The sequence below is a fragment of the Vulpes vulpes genome, chromosome 13 (assembly GCF_048418805.1).
Source record: "Vulpes vulpes isolate BD-2025 chromosome 13, VulVul3, whole genome shotgun sequence".
In the NCBI taxonomy this organism is placed as follows: Eukaryota; Metazoa; Chordata; class Mammalia; order Carnivora; family Canidae; genus Vulpes; species Vulpes vulpes.
In genome coordinates, this window is record NC_132792.1 from 64,038,878 (window position 1) to 64,061,819 (window position 22,942).

At 36.7% G+C, this 22,942-nt stretch overlaps 1 protein-coding gene across 2 annotated transcripts in view; it reads left to right on the forward strand.

The window, feature by feature from the left end:
• ARMC1 (armadillo repeat containing 1) overlaps positions 1 to 22,942 on the forward strand; it is a 38,401-nt gene that overhangs the window by 1,209 nt on the left and 14,250 nt on the right. For both annotated transcript variants that reach the window (XM_026012030.2, XM_026012023.2), the window contains exons 2-3: positions 4,461 to 4,681; positions 10,244 to 10,335. In XM_026012030.2, coding sequence (XP_025867815.1) covers positions 4,499 to 4,681; positions 10,244 to 10,335 — 275 coding nt within the window. In that variant the 5' untranslated portion in view covers positions 4,461 to 4,498. The remainder of the gene's footprint in view (positions 1 to 4,460; positions 4,682 to 10,243; positions 10,336 to 22,942) is intronic.

A 22,942-nucleotide genomic window follows, 5' to 3' on the forward strand; every position in this document is an offset into this window, starting at 1 on the left:
CAAAGTGCACTTTAACGTTTGGGGAGCATGCATTGTCTTATGATCTGTTTGTCCAAATTGAACTGAACATAAGAGAAAAGGTATGCAGTATATGCATTTGTGTTCTAATAGACGAAGAGAAGGGTTTTTTTTTTTTTTTTTTCACGTTTTCCTCATTTGCCAGTGAGGTTTTGATTTTTCTTTAATTAAGTACGTCTGTATTGGCAAGTTTAGCTTAGTAGCCCAAAATCTTAAAATAGAAGAGTATTTAAAAAGTAATCAAAAACTAACTTGTAAGTCATCAAGAACTGGTCTAAAAAAGAAAATAATTGAGACAAGAAAGATATACTACTGCTAACAAATAAAATTTCAAGAACCTTCTGTTTACTCACACAAAATCTATACACAGATTCTCCACCATAATGCCCCCCCCCCCAATTTTGTTCCTTTGATCATCACTTTCTTTCAAAGGAGTCAGTAAATTTGCTACTGCTAGTGTTTTTTTCAGTTTATTCATTTAGTTACCTGGTAATGAAGCTGAAACATAGTCCCAAATTCACTTACTGTCATGTTGCATTGTAATTAAAGAAAGTATCTTGAAGAATTTTAGCGTTCAGGATTTTATTCAGACATCTCTAGCCATATTAAAAGGACATGCAGTTACCCACCATTGTAAAGTTTTAATTGCTTTTATTTGCACCAGGAATCACCTGGTGTGCTTGTTAAAATCATGTGTTTGGGCCCTACCTCCAGTGATTCCTAGTGAGGGCTGGGTATGGGCCTTAGAATCTGCATTTTAATAACCCCAGCTTATTCTGGTATAGGCTGTCCAAGTCCACATTTTTTCACATTAGTATTTTAAATGAAAAGTGCAACTAGAAAGCAAACTTACTTTCTTTTGAACCTAATGCATTACTCATTATTGAATACTTTTTTTTTTTTAACTTACATTATGGTTCATTGGTTGCTATAAAATCATTCAGATAAGTGTATTTAAAATATTATTTAAAAATTGTTTTGAGAGTAAGAGAGGGTAAGATAGAATACCAAAATGTATCATTTTTAAAAGTTTTTCCAGCCTCTGAAGGCTAACATTTTTATCAGACAGCTTTAGTATGTGAATATGATACAATTAACATAGCAATTAACATTGCTATGATACAATTAACATTAACATTACATTAACATGTAATTGATACAATTAACATTAAGACTAAATGTATCTAATACATCAGATGGCGGTAGAGTTCTAACTTTTGCTTACCTGTTTCAATTTTCTCAACTGTTCCATAACAATCTTATAAAAACTGCTCTGTGAATTCCTCAAAACACAGAAATATTGATCATTTAACAGGATCCAGGCAATTCTCAGAGTAATTTGATATTGCCAAGAATATTGAATGAGGAAAAAAAAATTGAACTCTAACAGTCAAGAGAGGAAATCTCTCTTGAAGTTTTACCTAAAAACCCGTTTAATTTAGGAAACTAATCATTGCTTCTGTCTACCTTTCTTGCCTTCATTTAAATGCCAGAGGAAATGCAGTGCTTGACCACAGCTTCTGCCCGTTGTGTTAGGATTTTTGATGTCTTGTGATATTCTTGACTTTTTCCTTGGAAGATCCTAAAAGGGACCCTCTCCTTGTCTGTGGGCTTTGGAGATTGGAAGTTTTAAGTTTAGCCTTTTATTCATCTCAAAGGAACAGGGAAGGCCATAACTTTTTCAGCGTTATTCCCACTGAATAGTTATCAAAGGACTCAGATAAGAATGGAGCTCTCCAGTACCAAGGTCAGAAGTGAATGCAAAAGGACCTCTTCCAGCGTATTTGGTTCTTACTGTAACTTGGTTCTTGGGCCTTTTAGCCAGTAATTGGTTCTTCAGGTTCCACTTTGGATAAGATTTGTGCTGGTAACAGCACGTAAAGCTCTTGGTTAAGGTGGTTTGTAAACAGGGATATTGAGTATGCTGATAATAGAGGCACCTAAGAGGCAGCATGCCCCCAAACCTGTTAATCTTATCCCTGTGTGTTCAGTCTGTTGCGTTTTTAAAATATTTTTAAAATTGCCACAGTAACTATCATATTTTCATTTTGAAAATAACTGTCAGATTCTGTCTTGCTAAAACCCTATTTCCTCTGAGTCCTTTATTTTGCACTTGCTTGTATACTTAAAAAAATTATCATATTTTATCTTGAGTATGGTTTCTTTTTGCCATGTGGTATAAATTATTTTTTTAAAGATTTTTATGTATTTATTCACAAGAGACACACGCAGAGAGAGAGAGAGAGAGAGAGGCAGAGACACAGGCAGAGGGAGAAGCAGGCTCCATGAAGGGAGCCCAATGTGGGACTTGATTCCAGGACTCCAGGATCACGCCCTGGGCCAAAGGCAGGTGCCAAACCACTGAGCCACCCAGGGATCCCCCATGTGGTATAAATTAAACTTGCTTAGCAGTGATTTTAAATTGCTTAGAAGGCATTCCAGTACCATTTATTGAGTAATCTTACTATTTTTTTTATTAATTTTTTGCTCCATGTAACTTAACACTGTTATGTATTGAGCATTTACAATGTGCTAGGCATATTGTATATTGTCATTATGTCTAGATCATACACCTTTGGTAGCTGCTATGATTAGCCCTATGTTACAGATGAAGAAACTGAGACAAAAGAGTAAAGGAATTGCTTGAAATCACATTTACCAAGTAGTGAAGCCTTGGTCTGACTCATTGAGCCTGCTTTCTTATATTGAATGCATAAATAACTTTCCTGGGAGAAATACCTTCCTACTGCACCTCAACCAACAGCCCCCCTACCACCCCCACCCCCACTTTACTATTTGTAACTTTGTATATTTCAATCTGGTGAGGTCAGTTATGCATTATTACCTTCTTCCCAAAAAATAACCTGTAATAGTCTTTTGAGTAACAGAAGAATTTCTGCCCCTTCCTCCCCTAATTGGTATTGTTTTTGAAATTGACACTAAACTTATTTTGATTCATGGAAAGTATTTTTGGCACTAAACTTAATTGATTCATGGAAAGTATTTTTACTAATAGGAATATACTATGTAACTTGGTTAATGGAAATTATTTTTAACTTTCTGCCATATGAAGATTATTCCTTGATATTTTGTTTCTTAGGTTTTTGTATGTTTAACATGTTACATTTTCTATCATATCAAGGTTTACTTTTATGGCGAAAGGTATGCAAATTTAAAAGGACTGTATGGAGGGGCACCTGGGTGGCTCAGGTGGTTGAGTTTCCAACTCTTGCTTTTTAAAGTACTATATGGAGAAAAGTAAACAAAAAGACAATGGAAAGTGGAAAGACTGTTGATTAGGAGATAAGATTTTAGCATACTTTTTTTTAAGGTTTTATTTATTTATTCATGAGAGACACAGAGACAGAGAGAGAGGCAGACACATAGGCAGAAGGAGAAGTAGGCTCCCCACAAGGAGCCCAATGTGGGACTCAGTCCCAGACCCTGGGATCCTGTCCTGAGTCAGAGGCAGACACTCAACTGCTGAGCCACCCAGGCATCCCTTTAGCACACTTTTATACTAACTAGCTTTTGTCACATGGGGCAAATAATTTAACTTCTTTGTGACTGTTCCCTTATCTGTTAAATGAATTACCTCGGGCAGCCCAGGTGGCTCAGTGGTTTAGCGCAGCCTTCAGTCCAGGGTATGATCCTGGAGACTCGGGATCGAGTCCCACGTAGGGCTTCCTGCATGGAGCCTGCTTCTCCCTCTGCCTGTGTCTCTGCCTCTGTCTGTCTCATGAATACATAAATAAATGTCTTAAAAAAATAAATGAATTACCTCAAATTGTGTTCCATTCTTCTGAATATGGCACACTCAGAGTTGAAAAGGTGTGTTACAGATTCAGTTCAGATTCACTGTGATCTCTAACTCTTGGGGCCTGAGACACAGGGTGAGATATGAGATACCCTTCTTGGCTTTTTTGTTCATAGCCTTTTTTGACTCCCTCCTTTTTCCTAGGGGATTTTATCTTTTGTAAGCCCAGTATGCTGGGTTTTGTTCATAGATGAATATGAAAAAAAGCTTTCAGCTAGACACCTTTCCCTGAGACACTTCTTGTAGGCTCCAGAAGTGTTCTAGAAAAAAGCACTGGCAGTGGTAGAATTTGAGAAGTATAGTGAAGGTTATGAGCTTTAACTGTAAAGATCTTGTTTATTGTGACTTTAGTGTTAAAATATGTATTGCTAAAATGGAATTTATTGGAATATTGAAGATGACATATGTTCTTTAAATATTGTGCACATAAATAACTTGATTTTTTTTTTTTTTTTACTTAGCTTCTTATGTTCATTTTACTTAAACTGTGGAATTGCCAAGTCTCAGGTTTTTGTGTGATTTAGATTCATCTGTTCTTCCTAAAGGTGTTGTAATCCTGATTATTTAACAAATGCCATAATGTACCTCAGCAGCCTAGAGCTAATTTTGCAAACCGTTTCTACAGAATTTAAGAAGATTTGGTTCATGTGTATGGCATAGAAGATGAATTCTTCGTCCTCCACCATGAATGAAGAACCTGATGCTCTCTCGGTAGTTAACCAGCTACGGGATCTAGCAGCAGATCCATTAAATAGAAGAGCCATTGTCCAGGATCAGGGATGTCTGCCTGGCCTTATTTTATTTATGGACCACCCCAACCCCCCTGTTGTCCATTCAGCTTTGCTCGTAAGTTGCCTTTAGTAATTTCAGTCTCAGTGTTATAATTTTGCAATTCAGAAGATTTTGAAAAAGTGTTAGATGACATGGTAAAAAATTAAAAGTGACTATAGAGAAAAAAAGTGACTATAGAGTAAATAGTAGTAAGTGTATTTCTATATGTGCAAACACGTATGTGTGTGTATAGTCCTTTGACACAAATGGTAGCATACTGCATGGAATGTTCTGCAACTTTCTTCATAAGAAATCTTGGACTGTATCATTTCAGTATGGATAGACACATTAAAAAGATATTTATTCTATTTTTATTTTGTACCTTCATTAAGGTCTGAATCACATGCTGTACGAGTCACTCAAAGTGTATCTATCATTCATTGTTTTTTAATGTATTCACAGAGTTGCACAGCCATCAACCCAGTCAATTTTAGAACATTTTCATCACCTCAGAAAGAAACTTCTCTACCTATTGCTCCCCAACCGCCTACCTCCTTCCCTAAGTAACCACTTTCTATCTCTGTATTTGCCTATTTGGGCAAAGATGCCTATATATTTTTTTACATAAATAGAATCATGTTATATGTGGGTTTTGTGAATTCTTTCTCTTGGCATAACGTTTTCAAGGTTCATCTATATTGTCACATGTATCAATACTGCATTTCTTTTTGTGTCCAAATAATATTCCATTGCAGAGAAATACCACATTCTCCTTATCTGCTTATTAGTGGGTAGACATAGCACTTGTTTTAGTAGAAGATGGGAGGGAAAGATAGGAAAGGAGAGGAAAAGAGAAAAACATACAGGATCATAGCTAATGTCGAAGGAACTACCATGTTATGAGAAGTGTGGGAACAAGAGACGTGAAAGAATAATGCAAAGCAATCAGGCCAATCCAGAATGTGATAAGTTCTCAAGAACAAGTAATCTGGTTCTGTGACCAGTAAGTGACATTGAAAAGAAAGGCATTTGGGGTGAGGAAAGGAATAGTGGTAACTGTTAAAGCTTAAAAGTGACTTCAGAGACATACCACCCAAGAGTAATATGTGGACCTGATTTGGATCCTAATTTGAACAAATCAGCCGTAAATGTATTTTTTTTTTTAGATAGTTTGAAATAAATATGGATCAGATAGTAGGTATCAAAGAATTGTTATTACTTTTGCAGGGTATAATATTAAGTTAACTTAAAAATCTAATTTCTTGAGAATTTACTGAAGTATTTACAAATGAGATTATATATTCTCTGATATTTGCTATAAAACACTCCAGTGTAGTTACTGACAGCAGAGATAGATGAAACAAGATTCCGAAGTGGTTGATAATTGTTGATGGTGAATGATGATGAGTTCAGCAGGGTCACCACACCTTTTCTCTACTTTTGTGTTCTCTAAAATTTTCATTACAAGAATGTTTAAAAGAAAATTACTCTAGGGGCAGCCCGGATGGCTCAGTGACTTAGCACTGCCTTCAAGCCCAGGGCCTGATCCTGGAGATCCAGGATCGAGTCCCATGTCGGCTCCCTACATGGAGCCTGCTTCTCCCTCTGCCCCTCTCTCTCTCTCTCCCTCTCTCTCTCTCTCTCTCTCCCCCCCCCCTCTCTCTGTGTCTCTCATGAAAAAATAAATAAAATCTTTAAAAGAAAGAAAGAAAGAAAATTACTGTAATAGGAATTTTAAACTCATTGCCTTTTACTTAAACACCCATGATGAATTCCCAACTAGTCTAATTTCATAAGTTTGTACAGAACAGTAATATATGCATTTTCCTTTTCAAAAATCAAACTTGATAAGATTTGAAGATTTTCTGTTTTGCCTTCGTGGGGTGAAATTTAACAGGCAAGACAGATGTTGACAAGTTAAGGGTAGTAACAAATGGGAAAATTTGCATGGCCCCTAGTTTGATCTTCAATTAGAATTGCAATAAGGATGAAAAGAGTGTTGGTCTCTAGATATAGGGTCTTAGGGTTGGAGGAGGTGTCTTTTTCGGTGGACTAGACTTCGACCTATTTAAATTCAGAAGGCTAGGGGTTAAATAATTTTTTTTAAAAAAAGGCTAGGTTCTGCCAGAATGGAAGAAGTTTGAGGAGAAGGCTCTTATAGAGTTGTTACAGAAAATAGGACAGGCTGCTAACTAAGGAGAATGATGAGATTGTTCAGCAGTTTTGAGGGCCCGATTAGTTTGGTAATCCCGAATTGATAAGATACTTTTGGCCTATGAAACTCCTTTTTCATCTCCTTTCAGGCTACTGTAGGCCCTGAGAGCCAAATAGTTGAATTTGTTCAGGGATGATTTCTTGGCCAGGTAAGTTGTACAGGAGGTTAGGCAAGGTTAGGCAAGGTTAGGCAAAAAAGATTTTGGCAAGAGAGTGGTTGAGATGGTAGACTGTAGATGCCCCGCTGAGCAAGAAGGGAAATTAGTCATGTTAGGACAGAGCTAGAGAGAAAGGAGGGGAATAAGTGGGTGCAAGTTCCCTTTGAGGTTGAAAAGCAGGTGTGGCATTTTTATAATTTTATTTTATCTTCACTATTGGCTTATAGCTATACTGTTTTGTTTGGTTTCATATGATTTCTTTTTTTTTTTTTTTTAAGATTTATTTATTTATGATAGACATAGAGACACAGAGAGAGAGAGGCAGAGACACAGGAGGAGGGAGAAGCAGGCTCCATGCAGGGAACCCGACACAGGACTCGATCCCGGGACTCCAGGATCACGCCCTGGGCCAAAGGCAGGCACTAAACTGCTGAGCCACCCAAGGATCCCCTGGTTTCATATGATTTCTAATAAGACTGCTGTAATTCTTTTCTTTTTTCCTTTCTACATAATTTCTCTTTCTGACTTTTTTGGTGACTTTATGACTATTTTTCAGCAAATGATTATGATGTGCTTAGTATGAATGATTTTCTTTTTGTCTTGTTTTTGCTGTTCTTGGGATTTGTTGAGCTACTTGGATCTGTGATTTTATAGTTTTCATTAATTTGAGGATATTGTCATCCACTGTTTTTTCAGGTTTTTTTAATGCCTTCTCCTCTTCCAGGACTCCAGGTCCATGTATGTTAGATATTTCATGTTGTCCTGCAGGTCATCATTGTGGTGCTCTTTTTCCTTTTTTTTTTTTCCCCATCTTTAAGTCTTTTTTTCTCCTCCTCTCATCCTTGAACATATGGAGCATATTTATAATAGCTGTTTTAATGCCCTTATTTTCTAATTCCATCTTTCTCACATTTTGATCTGTTTCTGTTGATTTTTTCCCCTCTCCTGGTCAGATCCTGCCTCTCTTCTATTCTCCGCAAATTCGAGCCACCTGGGGTGTTTTTTTTTTGACACCAGTCAATTCTCAGATACTGTGTGGACACCAGCTGGGTGTCCAGCAATTGAGTTCAATTCAGACAGAGTTAATTGTCAGACTGCCCAAATTTAAGGCTCACTCCCACAAGATTGCACTTCATTTCAAAGGCCAGTTGCAAGTATCAGGTCATCCAAATTTCTGACTAAGTAGCTATCAATTGGGTGTCCAATGACCCCCCCCCCCCCTCAGGTTTGATAATTTACTAGAATGGCTCCAGAACTCAGGAAGCCACTTGACTTATACTTACCAGTTTATCGTAAAGGGTACAAATGAATAGTTATATAGGGCAAGATCTAGAGGGGTCCTGAGTGCGGTACCATCTGTCCCTGTGGAATCAGGGTGTGCCACACTCCTGGCAGACTGTATGTATTCACCAATTCAGATACTCTGAATCTCCTAGTTCAAGAGTTTTTATAGAACTTAATCTCTAGCACCTCCCCACCCCCAGCCAATAGGTGGGGCTAAAAGTTCTTACCCTTTAATCTCTTGGTCCTTCTAGTGACTAGTCTCGTTTTGAGGCTTACTTGTGGCCTCAGCCAGCTCACTTTTTTTTTTCTCAAGAATTAATTAATTAATTAATTTGAGAGAGAGAGAGGGAGCAAGCTCATGCATGAGTGAGTTGGGGGGGCACAAGGGGGCGGGAGAAGCAGGCTCCCAACTGAGCAGGGAGCCTGATGTGCAGCTGGATCCCAGGACCCTGAGATCATGACCCAGAGCCAAAGGCAGACTCTTAGCCCACTGAGCTACCCAGATGCTCTGTAACTCACTTCTTTTACATAAACCCAGATGTAATCAGAAGGGCTGTTTTATGAGAGACTGCTGTCACTCAGAAAATTCTAAGGGCTTTAGGAGCTCTGCACCAGGACATGGACAAAGACCAAATATTTATTTTTATTATACTGTACCACCTTAACCTCCCCGCCTCTGATATCTGTATCCCTAACTCAGCAAGACCACTGGGCTCCGTTTGGGTTCCCTCTCCTTATGCTAGTCTGAAAACTGCCTCCAAAGCACTGAGATGGAAGGCTGCCCTCATCATTTCTCTTCTTTCAGAAGTTAGAGTCCTATGCTGCCTCTTGTTCATTGTGTTTAATATATGTTGTTCTCTTTGGTTTTTTTGTGTGGAGGGAGGGCAGTTCCCATGGCATTTAATTCTTTATGGACTGAAGTGATAAAGAGGAGATGCAGAAAGGACAGGAGGTTGTAGTCAGAGGTCATTGAATTTGTGATTTGGTAGATGGTACCATTTTCAATAATTACCGGGCAGTTGGGTAATGTAGTATAGAGGACCAGTAGGATGTGTGAAAGTCAGTAGGAGGAGATGGCAGAGTTTTGGGTGGTTTCAGTCACAGACCTATTCCCTAGAATCAGGTGCTAGAGTCTTTGGTAAATGTTGAGAGGATAGGAGGTCTATAGAAGAGCTAAATGAAATCCCTAAAGAATCAGCAGCAAAAGGGATACTTATAAAAATGTACTTTAAATTTTAAGAGAAAAACACCTTAGAAAAATTAAACTCACAAAATAGCAATTTGTGTAAGTTTATCTTTTGGTTTTCCGGAAAAAAAAAAAAGACACTTTAAAAAAAATTTTTTTTTTTTTTTAAAGATTTTATGTATTCGTGAGAGACTGAGAGAGGCAGAGACACAGGCAGAGGGAGAAGCAGGCTCCTGGCAGGGAATCCAATGCAGGGCTGATCCTCAAGGATCACGCCCTGAGCCAAAGGCAAGTGCTCAGCCACTGAGCCACTCAGGCGTCCCAGAAAACACTTTAAAGGTGAACTGTAGAACTAGAAACAGTTCATTCTGTAAAGGTGGTTGTATGTTTTGTCTTCCTCAGCAGTTTAATTAATATGTAAAAGGCATCTAGGGGAAATGGTGGCTTTTGGGGCTACTCCCAGAAATTAATAAATGGAATGTGGTTCCCTTGTATCTGTGGCAAGATGAAGTGGTGAAAATAAAGCCAGAACAACCTGATTTTAACCTTTGGATAAGTTAGAAGCCGTCATTTTAAAGAGCAGATTGAGCCACTTCAGCTCAAAGGATCATTTCTCTTCTAGGGGGCTGCTCTGCCTGTCACATTGAAAAAAGAGTGTCTAAACACTTCGAAACCAGTTGATTCTTAAAACAAAACCCTGTTTTTCACTCTTTTTCTTCTTGCAGTACATTAGTAATGGGTTTAGTTTTGAATAGTCTGAATTTGTGAATTAACCGGTCTCTGTTTTTGCTGTAGGCTCTGCGCTACTTGGCAGAATGCCGCGCTAACAGAGAAAAGATGAAAGGAGAGCTGGGAATGATGTTAAGCTTGCAAAATGTTATACAGAAGTAAGTATGTTAAGCCTGCAAAATGTTGTACAGAGGGTGGTCTCCTAAGGCAGTAGAAAAATGGATCTTCCTATTAAGTGTATGGTGATTGTTAATACATCATTTTCCTAAAATTTTTATTCTGATATGAAGGCGTACTTTTGTGAGTTATATGTCCAGAAATGTTCGGATGATCAGTGTTCTGATTATTCTTAAACATTGATATTAATAGTACTTAGGAAAATGTTCAAATTTTATTTAAAATGTTGATAAATATACTTATGAATCATATCTTTAAAAATAGAATCCTACATTATATGAAATTATGTGAGGTATATGTAAATTGATTTGCTAGCAGAGCAACACAGGTTACTAACTGCATTTGAAAGTATGCAGTATTATAGCATCTTACAAAGTTCTTTCACTACTTCATCCTCATCTTACTCAAAAGAACCTTCATCAGTATCATGTCGAAAAGCGGCTTTTGATATTTTCCTGAGCATAATTAAGACATTTCTTACAGCCTTAAGGCCATTTCATTTGAATTTTAGCAAATAGGTGGTTGTTATTTGTTTTTTTTTAATTTGTTTTTTTTAGACTTTATTTATTTATTTGAGAGAGAAGCAGAGATAGCAAGAGAGCACAAGCTGGAAGGAAAGGGAGAAGCAGGCTCAGCAGGGAGCCCAACATGGGGCTCAGTCCCAGGACCCTGAGATCATGACCTGAGCTGAAGGCAGACACTTGACTGAGCCACCTCGGGGACCCATAAACGGGTGTTTTTGTTTTTGTTTTTAAGATTTTATTTATTCATGAGAGACAGGGAGAGGGAGAGAGAGAGAGAGAGAGAGGGGCTCCATGCAGGGAGCCTGATGTGGGACTCGATACCGGGACTCCAGGATCAGGCCCTGGGCCGAAGGCAGCACTAAACCACTGAGCCACTTGGGCTGCCCCAAACGGGTGGTTTTTAATTTTACCTTTCATCTAATTTTTTTTTTTAATCTCCATTGTCTCATTTTGTTACTTACAACCTTTTGAGGTAGATTTGACAGATGATAGTTTTATGCGCAAGGAGAATACAGAGTCCAACTTGGTTATCCTTTAGTGTCGTTCAGCTCAGTTTCCCCTTGGAATGCCTGGTTTTGTTCCTTTGTTAGTCTTTGCTGCTTTCCTATTAAAAGGCTAGAAATGGAAGATTAAGTGTTTTTTACATTTCCACTGTGTCTGGAAGCAAAAAAGCTGTGCTTCTGTAGCTTAATCTTAGTTTACTCTGTATTTTGATCTTCTACTAGACTTGACTGCCTTTTTTTTTTTTGACTGCCTTTAAAACTATAACTATAATGAAAAAAATCTATAATGAGTAACCATTTAATTTATTTGATTTAAAATAAATTGAGTAATTGCCAACACAATTGTCTTGTATTGGCATTCTGTTTCCTGCTGTCTAATCAATGCAGACACCAATAGTGCTAAGAAATAAAGTATCCAGTACAGGGTATACAGATGAGGTAATTTACAACTACATGCAAGTTGTTCCTCCTAAATCCTTGCCACAACCTCCCTGCCCCTCCACCCAACTGGGTCTTCTTTTTTTTCATACTTATACAGTGACTCCTTAAGTAGCATTTTAAAAACTTGTATTTATTTTAAAAGGCTCTTGGGTGGCACTTCAGAGTCCTCTGCATTCACCTTCAGTTTCTTGCAAGATTTAATGCATGTTAGGAGGTCCAGCTGTCTGCAGCTCCCCACATCAGCCTCAGACACAACTACTATCTCTGAGCTACAAGGGAGGATATGAAGTCTCAATTTAAAACCCTCCTCCTCACCTCAAAGGAAAGAATTCATTAGTTGTAAGTGTCTTGTTCACATCACAATTTCAGTGCAAACCTAATCAGAAATTGCATATCTGGCACATCCAGTACTTTTAGCTTCTGCACAAATTCAACATGGTAACCCCCACAGCATTCTAGGGCATAAAAGGGTCAAGAACAATAAATATCCACTCTAAATGACCACAGGAAAGAAATCTTGCATTTTCTTTGGCTTGACTGCTCACAAAAATTCTGTAATTCTGAAATGCTGATGGTTAAATTATATCAATGAAGAATCATCTAAACTGACTTCCAAGGCAGTGTGCTCTTTGTTTTAGTGTTCTTGGCTTCTGAATAAATTCTATTTTATTAGTCTTATTTTTTTAGAAATCTCTAAAATATTTATACTCATCTGACCAGCTGCCTGGTAGGATAGTTCTGTGTTGCCTTGATCTTTGATAATAACAAGATAGAGACTGAAGTTTTTGTTTTGTTCAAGTGGTCAGTTAGAAATAAATAACAAAATATTAACTGCTGTCAGTTTCTTAATTTATTCCCTGTGGTTTGAGGTCAGTTCCACTAGTGAAAAAAAATTTTTTTTAAGATGTTATTTATTTATTCATGAGAGACACAGAGAGAGAGAGGCAGAGACATAGGCAGAGAGAGAAGCAGGCTCCATGCAGGGAGCCCGATGTGGGACTTAATCCCGGGACCCCAGGATCATGCCCTGGGCCTAGGGCAGGCACTTAAACACTGAGCCACCTAGATGTCCCATCCACTAGTGAAAATTTGGATTCTAGTTCTTACTTGGGACAAATAATTTCTTTGACCCTCAGTTTCCTTACTAAAGCCTGCAGTGTGACACCTGCAAAGTGATCAAGGACACAATGGGATGACATATGTAGAAATGCTTTGTATATTTTAAAATGTATGAAATACAAGGTTGCATTATTCTTGTTTCTGATATGCTTTAATGCCAGATAATTAACTGGTTGTTTGTTTTTTTTTTAATTTTATTTATTTATGATAGTCATCACAGAGAAGAGAGAGAGAGGCAGAGACATAGGCAGAGGGAGAAGCAAGCTCCATGCAGGGAGCCTGACGTGGGATTCGATCCTGGGTCTCTAGGATCGCGCCCTGGACCGGACCAAAGGCAGGCGCTAAACCGCTGCGCCACCCAGGGATCCCCTAATTAACTGTTTTTAACTGGCATATTAGCTCTGTTGGAAACAATGAAAAGTTCAAGCATAATGCTTCTGTAGGGCTATTTTATTTATTAATTTATTAATTTACTTATTTAAAGGTTTTATTTATTCATGAGAGACAGAAAGAGAGAAAGGAGAGACACAGGCAGAGGGAGAAGCAGGCTCCATGAGGAAGCCTGATGTGGGACTCAGTCCCAGGACTCCAGGACCACACCCTGGGCCCAAGGCAGGCACTAAACTGCTAAGCCACCGAGGGTCCCCAGGGCTATTTTATTTATGTGATGAACTTAAGATTGTATATCCTGTAACAGGTGGTGGTTTTGAAGTTCAAAACATGTGAAAAATTATTTAAGTGTAAGAAATTAGATGAAAAAATTAATGTTGTTATATCAAAATATACTTTAAATTTGAACTTTATTTTTAATTTAATTTAATTTTTTAATCATGAATACTTGGTTTATTTCACCAGTGAATTTGAAACTCTCACCTTAGGCAAAGTACTACAGTAATTATACCAGGATTAGACAATTTCCTACACTGTCAAATATATAAAAGTTCCTCTTGCACTTTTCTCAACACTGACCAACAAGCAGATTCAGTCCACATTTGCTTTGATCAATCTACTGAGTTAACCCAAGCTACTTCTTTAGAAATTCTGGCATTTCAGGTGGAAGAGAACCTGAAGTAGACCTTCACAGGATAATAGATGAACCACTGTAAATTTGAACTTTAAATATTTAGAGCAACTTTTAGAGGTCTCATAGATTAAACCTGTAAAGCAGTTTTTAGTTTGGTTGGCTAAGGTTTTAGTATATATGTGTGTATGTGTGAATGTGTATATATGTGAGAGAGACATCTCTAAAATAGTAGGGAGACTATATCTTTGTAAGATAAGTGGTATGTCAGTTCAGGTCATTGATATATCATCTGGAGAGGAGATTTTAAGATGAAGTTAGAAATGGGAGAGTTGTGGGTAAGGTCTATAAAGATAGAGGATAATGAAGCAGGACTACAGTCTTCAAATTTCAATGCAGATCTGTCATCTGTAAAAGAATAGAGAGGAAACTGAGGCAAGGAGTCTCAGATTGCAGTGCAAATTTGATAGTTAATTCAGCAGGTAATCCAGAGCAGGGATTACCCTGAGAATGAGTTTTGCATTGGGCAGAAATGGTCAGGCTCTAGTGTCTCCACTGCTCAGTCATTGGTCAGGGAGGAAGAACCAGGCCTTGGTATGAAGGTTGAAATGGCGCGATGGATCTCAAAGTCATGATAGCTGGTGCCTCTGCCACTCTGCTTCCTCCAGCTAAAGGACAAGCTTCTTTCCTTTTTTTTCTTTTTCTTTTTTTTTTTTTTTTTTTTTTAAGATTTTATTTATTTATTCATGAGAGACTCAGAGAGAGAGAGAGGCAGAGACACAGGCAGAGGGAGAAGCAGGCTCCATGCGGGGAGCCCAGTGTGGGACTCAATCTCAATCCCGGGTCTTCAGGATCACACCATGGGCTGAAGGCGGCGCTAAACCGCTGAGCCACCTGGGCTGCCCAAGGCAAGCTTCTTTCTTAAAGGGAAGTCCATGTAGTGTGTCTCTTTGGCTGCCACAAGTGGCTTAGCTTTTTAACTCAAGGTATGTTTTTTAGAACAATGTGATCATTGCCGGCTTCTCCAGTAGTAAAACAGATGTACAACCATTGTATGCTCCATTATAATTTGATCCGATAGCCCTCTCAAAAGTGGAGATATGATGTAATAACTTATATGTACATTTTGCAGCTCATTTGACTATTGGAGATCTCAGATTTGAAGGTTGCCTTTTAGGCTTTTTAAAAGTCACCTCTTTACCAAAATAAGCATCTTAGAAGTTTATTTTTGTATTTGAATATAATCAAAACGTTAATAAGACTAAGTGTTTGGGTTGTAAACATGAAGATTGTGAAGTATTAAAGAAGTGTTAGACTCAGGTTTTGGTTCAGCATGTTTAACTTTGTTTTGTGAACTGTCTTGTGGTTTGGACATGATTTTCATTTAAGAAATTAGATTGCTCTTGTAAATTTTATAATCTCTTCATCTGCTTTCTTTTGGGTACCTCTGTTAAAAATCAGAATGAAAAATTCTTACATAGGTCAGGATGAGTTTTATATATGCATAACTGATTTGGTAAATACACGCTTAGACGTTATTTTCCATTTGACATCTGCGTTACTAGATACAGGTGACTGATTTATTGTTAGTCTAACTTAACTAGTTTATGAATGAATTGGCACCTCATTATTATATAGATCACTTTGCTAAGCTATAGCACAAGAGATCTATTGCTCTAATAGCTTTCTTCAATATGGCTGTCCCATGATAGCCAGCGAGTTAGGATGGGATTCCAAACAATATTTCTGTTTAGGAGTACTGAGTTAGAGTTTTAGCTATGATTCCAAGGAACTGTGCAACTAAGGAAGTATAAAGATCTTCCCATACTCCAGAAAGATTCATAGAACATGAAAATATGTTGTAAAGGGATGTTTCTCTATTGACTAAAGAGAAACCTTCCACTCTGCAGTGATTGAAGGGGAAACCAAACAGCAGTAGGAGGTATGGAAACTAGACATTGGAGTATCTGGGTGGCTCAGTTGATGGAGCGTGGACTCCTGATTTCAGCTCAGGTCATGATCTTAGGGTAGTGGAATTGAGCCCCGGAGGTCTCTGCACCTAGAATGGAGTGTGCTTAGGTATCTCTCCCTTTCCCTCCCCTTCTGTCCCTCTCCCTATGCATGTACCTGTGCTCTTACACATACTCTTTCTCTCTCTCTCTCAAATAAATGAATAAAATCTTTAGAAAGTGGACATTATTCTTCACATGGGAAGTTGAAAAAATTATTTTATAAAATAGAGAAGATTCTGCAACTAAAATTTTCACTCTTAATCACCATATTTTGTTTTGTTACAGAATTTTGCTGAGGTTTTAACACTTATTCAACAATAGGTTTTACTTGTGTTGAGGTCAAATTGATGCTTACAAATCAACAATTGGATTGACTTCAAAGTCACTGTCACTTTCACTTTTCTAATTGTGAAGAGAACTGAAAGTTCTCTGTCATTCAGGATAAATCTGGCATTATGTCTAATTTTAATCTCTTCTATAAATAAAACCCTCTTAAAAGATTAGAACCCTTTTACATTTTATTTTTTTAGTTCTAGATCCCTTTATGAAGAGAATTTTCAAAATGTCAACCTAGGAGAACATCTAAATCTGATTTAAGACATTTGGTCTTGGTATTTGTAAGACATTGTAATCGGTATTTCAGGAGTAATATTTCTGATATAACATGCGTTTTTATAAAAGTACTTGTGAATATATAATATGAGGTATATTATAAATAAAAGCCACTATAATAAAGTGTAGCATCTCAACTTTAAAATATTTCATTTGGAGTACTTTCGAAAATCTTAGATTTTGAAAAGATGCCATAATAAATGAGTCTCTTCTTGTTAAAATCTTGACTAAGAAATTTGTACCTTATTTTTTTGTGTTCTTTATTTCTTTATGTGGTTTTAAATTTAGATTGAAATGATATCAGACTTACGGAAAAGTTGTAAAAACCATACAACTCTATCTAGATACCTTATACATACTAGATTCCCTAATTCTACCATTTTAATTTATCATTCACTGTCCATACAGGTTACTTGGTACATAAATATTCATAACATACATATATTGATTGTGAAGTATGTCTTTTAGGATTAGAAAAAGTACCCTTTGTCATGTTAATGCTTGGATTTAGAGCTGGAATTCTGTGTTGAGCTGAGTATACAAGCCCTGTAATTGTTTCTATTTGCCTGGTCTACATTTGCCCATTCCTTTATTTCTGAATCACTTTGTTTTAGTTGTCTTGACTTGTGAGCCAAATGGAAAATTTTTTTCTCTTAATTGGTGAGCTAAGTCCATATGTATTTATTGAGTGACTGATAGGTTTAATCTCAATTCATTTTTGTTACAGTTAGCATGTATATTATGTGGTAGTAGTTGTATATCTTTGCATAGTTTTCTTCTTTTAAAACTTTCTTCTGATACTTAAAAAGATTTATCTTACTGTTACAGTGGTTGCTTTTGCACTTACACTTTTTTTTGTTTTTTAAGATTCTATTTATTTATTCATGAGCCAGACAGAAAGAGAGGCAGAGACATAGGCAGAGGGAGAAGCGGGCTCCTCCCAGGGAGCCTGATGCAGGACTTGATCCCCAGATCTGGGATCAGTCCTGAGCTGAAGGCAGACACTCAACTGCTAAGCCACCCAGGCTTCCCTGCACTTACACTTTTCTTAAAAGTATTGAGTTTTCTTATTTAAACTTCAACTATCTTGATAATTTTTAAAAATATTTTTTAAATTTATATATTCATTATAGACACACACACACACACACACACACACACACACACACACGGAGGGTCAGAGACACAGGCTGAGGGAGAAGCAGGCTCCATGCCAGGAGCCTGATGCTGCACTAGATCCCGGGACTCCAGGATCACGCCCTGGCCCAAAGGCAGGTGCGCTAAACCACCCAGGGATTCCCTATCTTGATATGTTTAATGATAATCTTTTGATTCCCACCTATATGTATTCCATAGTCATTGAGATTTTTCTAGCACTTTTCTTCTCCCTTTTCCTTTAAAAAAAATTGTTTTGAATATAGTTGATCTACAATGTTATGGTAGTTTCAGATGACTCTCCTTTTTTTAATTTGGGTTATTCCTGCTGTGTAGAACATTTCATTCTTTTTCCCACCTTTGTTTTAAACTTCTAGCCACAGTTAAATATAGAGAATGCTCATTCTCAGTCCTTTTGTAAAAAGTTTTCCTAGTCATCTCTTGGTTGGTGTTGAAGCTCATTGTCTAGTAGATTGCTCAAGAAAGGCTCAAATATTCCATGATTTCTTTCATGTTTAAAACTCTTTTTCTATAACCTTAATACTTGAAGGACTAGATCCATGGTTTTGTTATCTTGAGATTCTTGAAAATGTTGTTGCCATTTTGCTCCATTTTGCCTTGATTTTTATTTTGTTTTTGAGAAATCTGATGCTAATATATTTCATAAAAGATAAGGACAGAGGTAGTAGTTAATATACCAGGAACACTCTTCTGAGCCATTTTCCTGCAGCATCATTCTTAATGGGTGCAGTTACATCCCACATCCTTCGTAGTTTTTTTTCAGTGTATTTTTTGTAATTATTTGGAACAGAGGTTGACAAATATTTTCCTTGAAAAGTTAGATAGTAAATATTTTAGGCTTTGCCGGACATACAGTCTCTGTTGCCATTACCCTAGTGGGTCAAAACAGTCATAGTTAATATATAAATAAGTGGGCTTTGGCTCAAGGATTATGATTTCCCTGTGTTGGATTACCTGAACAGAGCTGTTAACTTCTTTCTTAGAACCCTATTTAAGTTAGATTTTTTTGCATTGGAAAGTGAGGGATAATGTTTTTGAGTTGCATAAATGTTACCAGAACACTTTTTCTTAGAAAACAATACAGGAAAAAAAAAAAAGCAAGAGCAATTCCTAATGGAAAAGTTAGGATTTTTTCAAAAGATAATAGCAAGGCTTAATAGTAAAATAGTATATTTATTGCTTTTGTAGAGTATATGGAAGTCTCACCTGGCCTTTATGAGTAATATAAAATGTTACTAGTGGCATCTAGAATAAGAGTAAATTGGTGTTTAGGAGGATAAGAAAATATATTCGTAATTAAAATTATTTTTGATATATAATAAAGATCAAGGTTCTTTTAGTTGTGTTTTATAATTTTGTGAACCTTTTCAGTATAGAAGACTAATTAGAAAAAGTGGTGAGGAATCAATATACTTCATTATGGAATAGTAAATTACTGAGAGCAAAATTCTAATTACTTAGATGAAAGAACTTTTCAAGATAGTTTTTTTTTTTTTTTTTTCTGTGTCAGATTTTAAAGACTGAACTAAATCCAGGGCATTAATCAGCTCTTTCAGTTTGTACTTGCCTTAAAAGATTAGGGCAATTAATACTTGTTTAATTATACAATCTCTCTTACATTTATGGCCAAATATACCATAAAACTCTAGACTTTTTCTTTTTGAATGTTTTGAATGATAGTATTTGAACAGTAATTTTTAAGATTTTATTTATTCATGAGAGACACAAAGGGAGGTAGAGACATAGACAGAGGGAGAAGCAGGCTCCCCTTGGGGAGTCTGATATGGGACTTGATCCCAGGACTCTGGGATCATGACCTGAGCCAAAGGCATACCCTCACCCACTGAGCCACTCAGGCATCCCTGAACAGTAATTTTTTTTTTCTTTAAAGACTAAGATAGCTTCCAAATCTGTAGATGCTCTTGGATTTTCCTTTTTAGTTTAAAAGTATTTTTTAAAAATAAGGACATAATTATTTATAATTGATTTATTGAATGATACCTCTAGTGCCCAGATCAAGAAATAACTTCATTTGTAATTCAGTTTTCTTATGTGCTTTTGTTAATTTAATTTTGCCTAAGACAGAATTTTATTTCATTTTAAGAGGGATCTGGGTCTGTAACTAGATCTCCTGTTTCATAAGAAAGGTAGCAATAAAATTAGTCCTTTGAGTACACCTGAAGACCATTCTTAACAGTAAGAACATCACATTGATTTGATTGTTATCTTTTTAAAATCTTTTGATTTTTAATTTTTTTTTAAGATTATTTATTTTTAGAGAGAGCACAAACGGGGGTGGGGGTGGGGTTTGAGGGAGAGGGAGAATCTCAAGCAGACTCCCCACTGAGCAGGAAGCCAGACATGGGGCTGGATCCCAGGACCCTGAGATCAGGACCTGAATCAAAAGCAGATGCTGAACTAGCTAAGCTACCCAGGCACTCTGGCTTTGGTTTTTAAGTAGATAGAAACAAAATCTTCTCGAAAGGAATTTATTACCTTGTGAAAATGATGAAATTTTGGAATTATGAAATAAGGAAGTTAAAAACAGTGGTGGTGGGTGTATTTATTTACTAGAACCATTTTTCTAATCTGTCCTCTGTAATTGCTTTATCTAAGCAGGCATACTGTGTGACTCTATAGGTAAAATACAGTTTGTTGTAAATCCTTAACTTTCTTTTTTTGTTTTTTGTTTTTTTTGTAAATCCTTAATTTTCTAATTAAAAGTTAGTGCAAATAGCCCCTGTAGCAGCGCAGGCAATTGTAAATGCACATGTATAACCTTTGTAAATTGTTTTAATCAATAAATGGAATTTTCTCCCCTCTGTTGGTGTTAATACGGACTAGTACAGGTTTATGAGAGAATTAAGCCCCAGCCCCTAAGAAATCCAATAGAGTACAGATTATCTTCTCTCCTGTGAATCTGGAATGGCTCTAGCTCTATACCATCTCCCAGAGAATTAAGAAAGTAGTCACTTACATATTTTCCTTATAGAGCCAAATCTTTTATAGGACCTCAGTCAGAAAAGGTATTAGAGGAATGGTTTGTCAGACAGATGGGAGCAATAATTAACCAGGAAAAGAAGAGTTAGCTTAAGGAAACTGACAGCAGAGGCTATCTTCCCTTTTTACTATAACTTCTGTCCAATATGGTTATCATTAGCCACTTCAGGCAGTTTAAATTTAAATTAATTAAAATTAAATTTAAAAACCGGGGCATTTGGGTGGCTCAGTTGGTTAAACATCCACCTTTGGCTCAGGTCATGATCCCAGAGTTCTGGGATCAAGCCCCACGTAGGGCTATAGGGCTACCTGCGCCACAGGGATCCTGCTTCTTCCTCTCCTCTGCCTGCCGCTCCCCCTGCTTGTGATCTCTCTCTCTCTCTCTCTCTCTCTCTCTCTCTATGTCAAATAAATAAATCTTTAAAAAAAAAAAGGTAAAAACCAATTTTTCACGTGTACTTACAAGCCATATTCTCATTATTCAGTAGTCATATGACTAATTTATTACATTTCCAACATCTCTGAAAGTTATATTGGGCAGTACTGTTCTAAAATTTCTTTGCCTATTTATAAAAGGCTATTTTTATATTTGGATTACTTTTATTTCACGGATTATTTTCTTAACAAGTTCCAGTAGAAGAATTATGAGTCAAAGAGTAAAGATACTTTTGTGTCTTATCACTGTTCGTTTTTTCCCAGTAGTATTGATTATATTCTTACCAATTGTTTCTATTTTATTGAATTTTTTCAAACAGTGAATGGATTGCTACATTGCTGTTCTCCTATTCTACCTTCTCCAATTTTAGATCAATTTAAAAAATGTTTAACTAAAAAATGTTAACCTCTTCCAGGTTGATATAAGATGGATGGCATGGGTAGGTACATAAATTCACTGAATTTGATGTAGAAATTTTTTGTATTTGCATTTTTCACGAAACATTCTCGAATTTTACATCATCTTCTCAAAGGTGTTAATAAGCCCTGTGTGGTTTAGAACTACTGTTATAGTTCTTACTCTGCAGGACAGGAAGATAATAACTTGATGTTATAGTGGGTTTTGTTTGTTTGTTTTTTTGTTGTTGTTGTTATAGTGTTTTAATATTTTTTCATCACTACTGGTTCATCAGGAACAGGTCTTGAAGTAATGTATTCATTTTAAAATGTTCTATAGGAAGATCATTAGTTGAGTCTTCTATTATATGTTGTGATTATTCTTTTTCTTAGTTGGTGCAAATGCTTGAAAACAGTATTGGTGGTGGAAAGGGGTAGCAAAGACATTGTTTTTTTCCTGAGTATCTTTAACTGCTGTCCTCATACTTTTTATAGTTTGTGGTTGGCTAGTATTTAAAGTATCTCAGAACTGCAGTGACCTTTTCAATACTGTAAGAACAGCTATCAGAAAAGTGCTGAGACATCTCTCCCCTCAAAATAGTCTTTTTGATATCTTCTTGCAATACACAGCTAAAATTTTTCAAGGTAATTGATCTTTGTGGTCAACAGTAGCAGTGAGTATAGTAAATTGAGTGCCCAGAAAATTGCCAAATTAGTACCCCTGGAATTGAAGCTCTGTATAGCTTGAAGATTTATAGTTTGAATATTGAAAATTGAAGTGTTTCTGCTCATTAAGTAAATAAATGGATTCTAAAAAGTTTAGTGAGGCCCTGTGGAGAGAATAGATCTCCATTCTTGAAGAGAAAAACATAGAAAATTAAGATCAGTAGTATGAGTACAATTATAGTATTTTATTATTTAAAAAATATATTTTATTTACTAATTTTAGAGAGAGGGTACAAGGGGGAGAGAGAATCTCGAGCAGACTCTGCCGTGTGCGTGGAGCCCAACACAGGACTCGATCTCACAACCCTGAGATTATAACCTGAGCCAAAACCAAGAGTGGGACACTTAACTGACTGGGTACCATCCAGGCGCCCCAGCATAGTACTCTAAATGTAGAGGGAGAAATGGATTGTTGGGGTGAGGAAGCTTTGCAAAGATAGTAGTTAAGGTTGAGCCTTCAAAGGAGGAATAAGAATTTGAAAGCATATGATCTAGGTAAAGCTCTTTTGATTGAGAAAAAAAGGCATCTGTAAAAAGTATTCATAAAAAGACAAAATGAGCTGATGTTGGTAGATCTGAGTGGAAATAGATTTATTTATTTATTTTTTAAAGATTTGATTTAT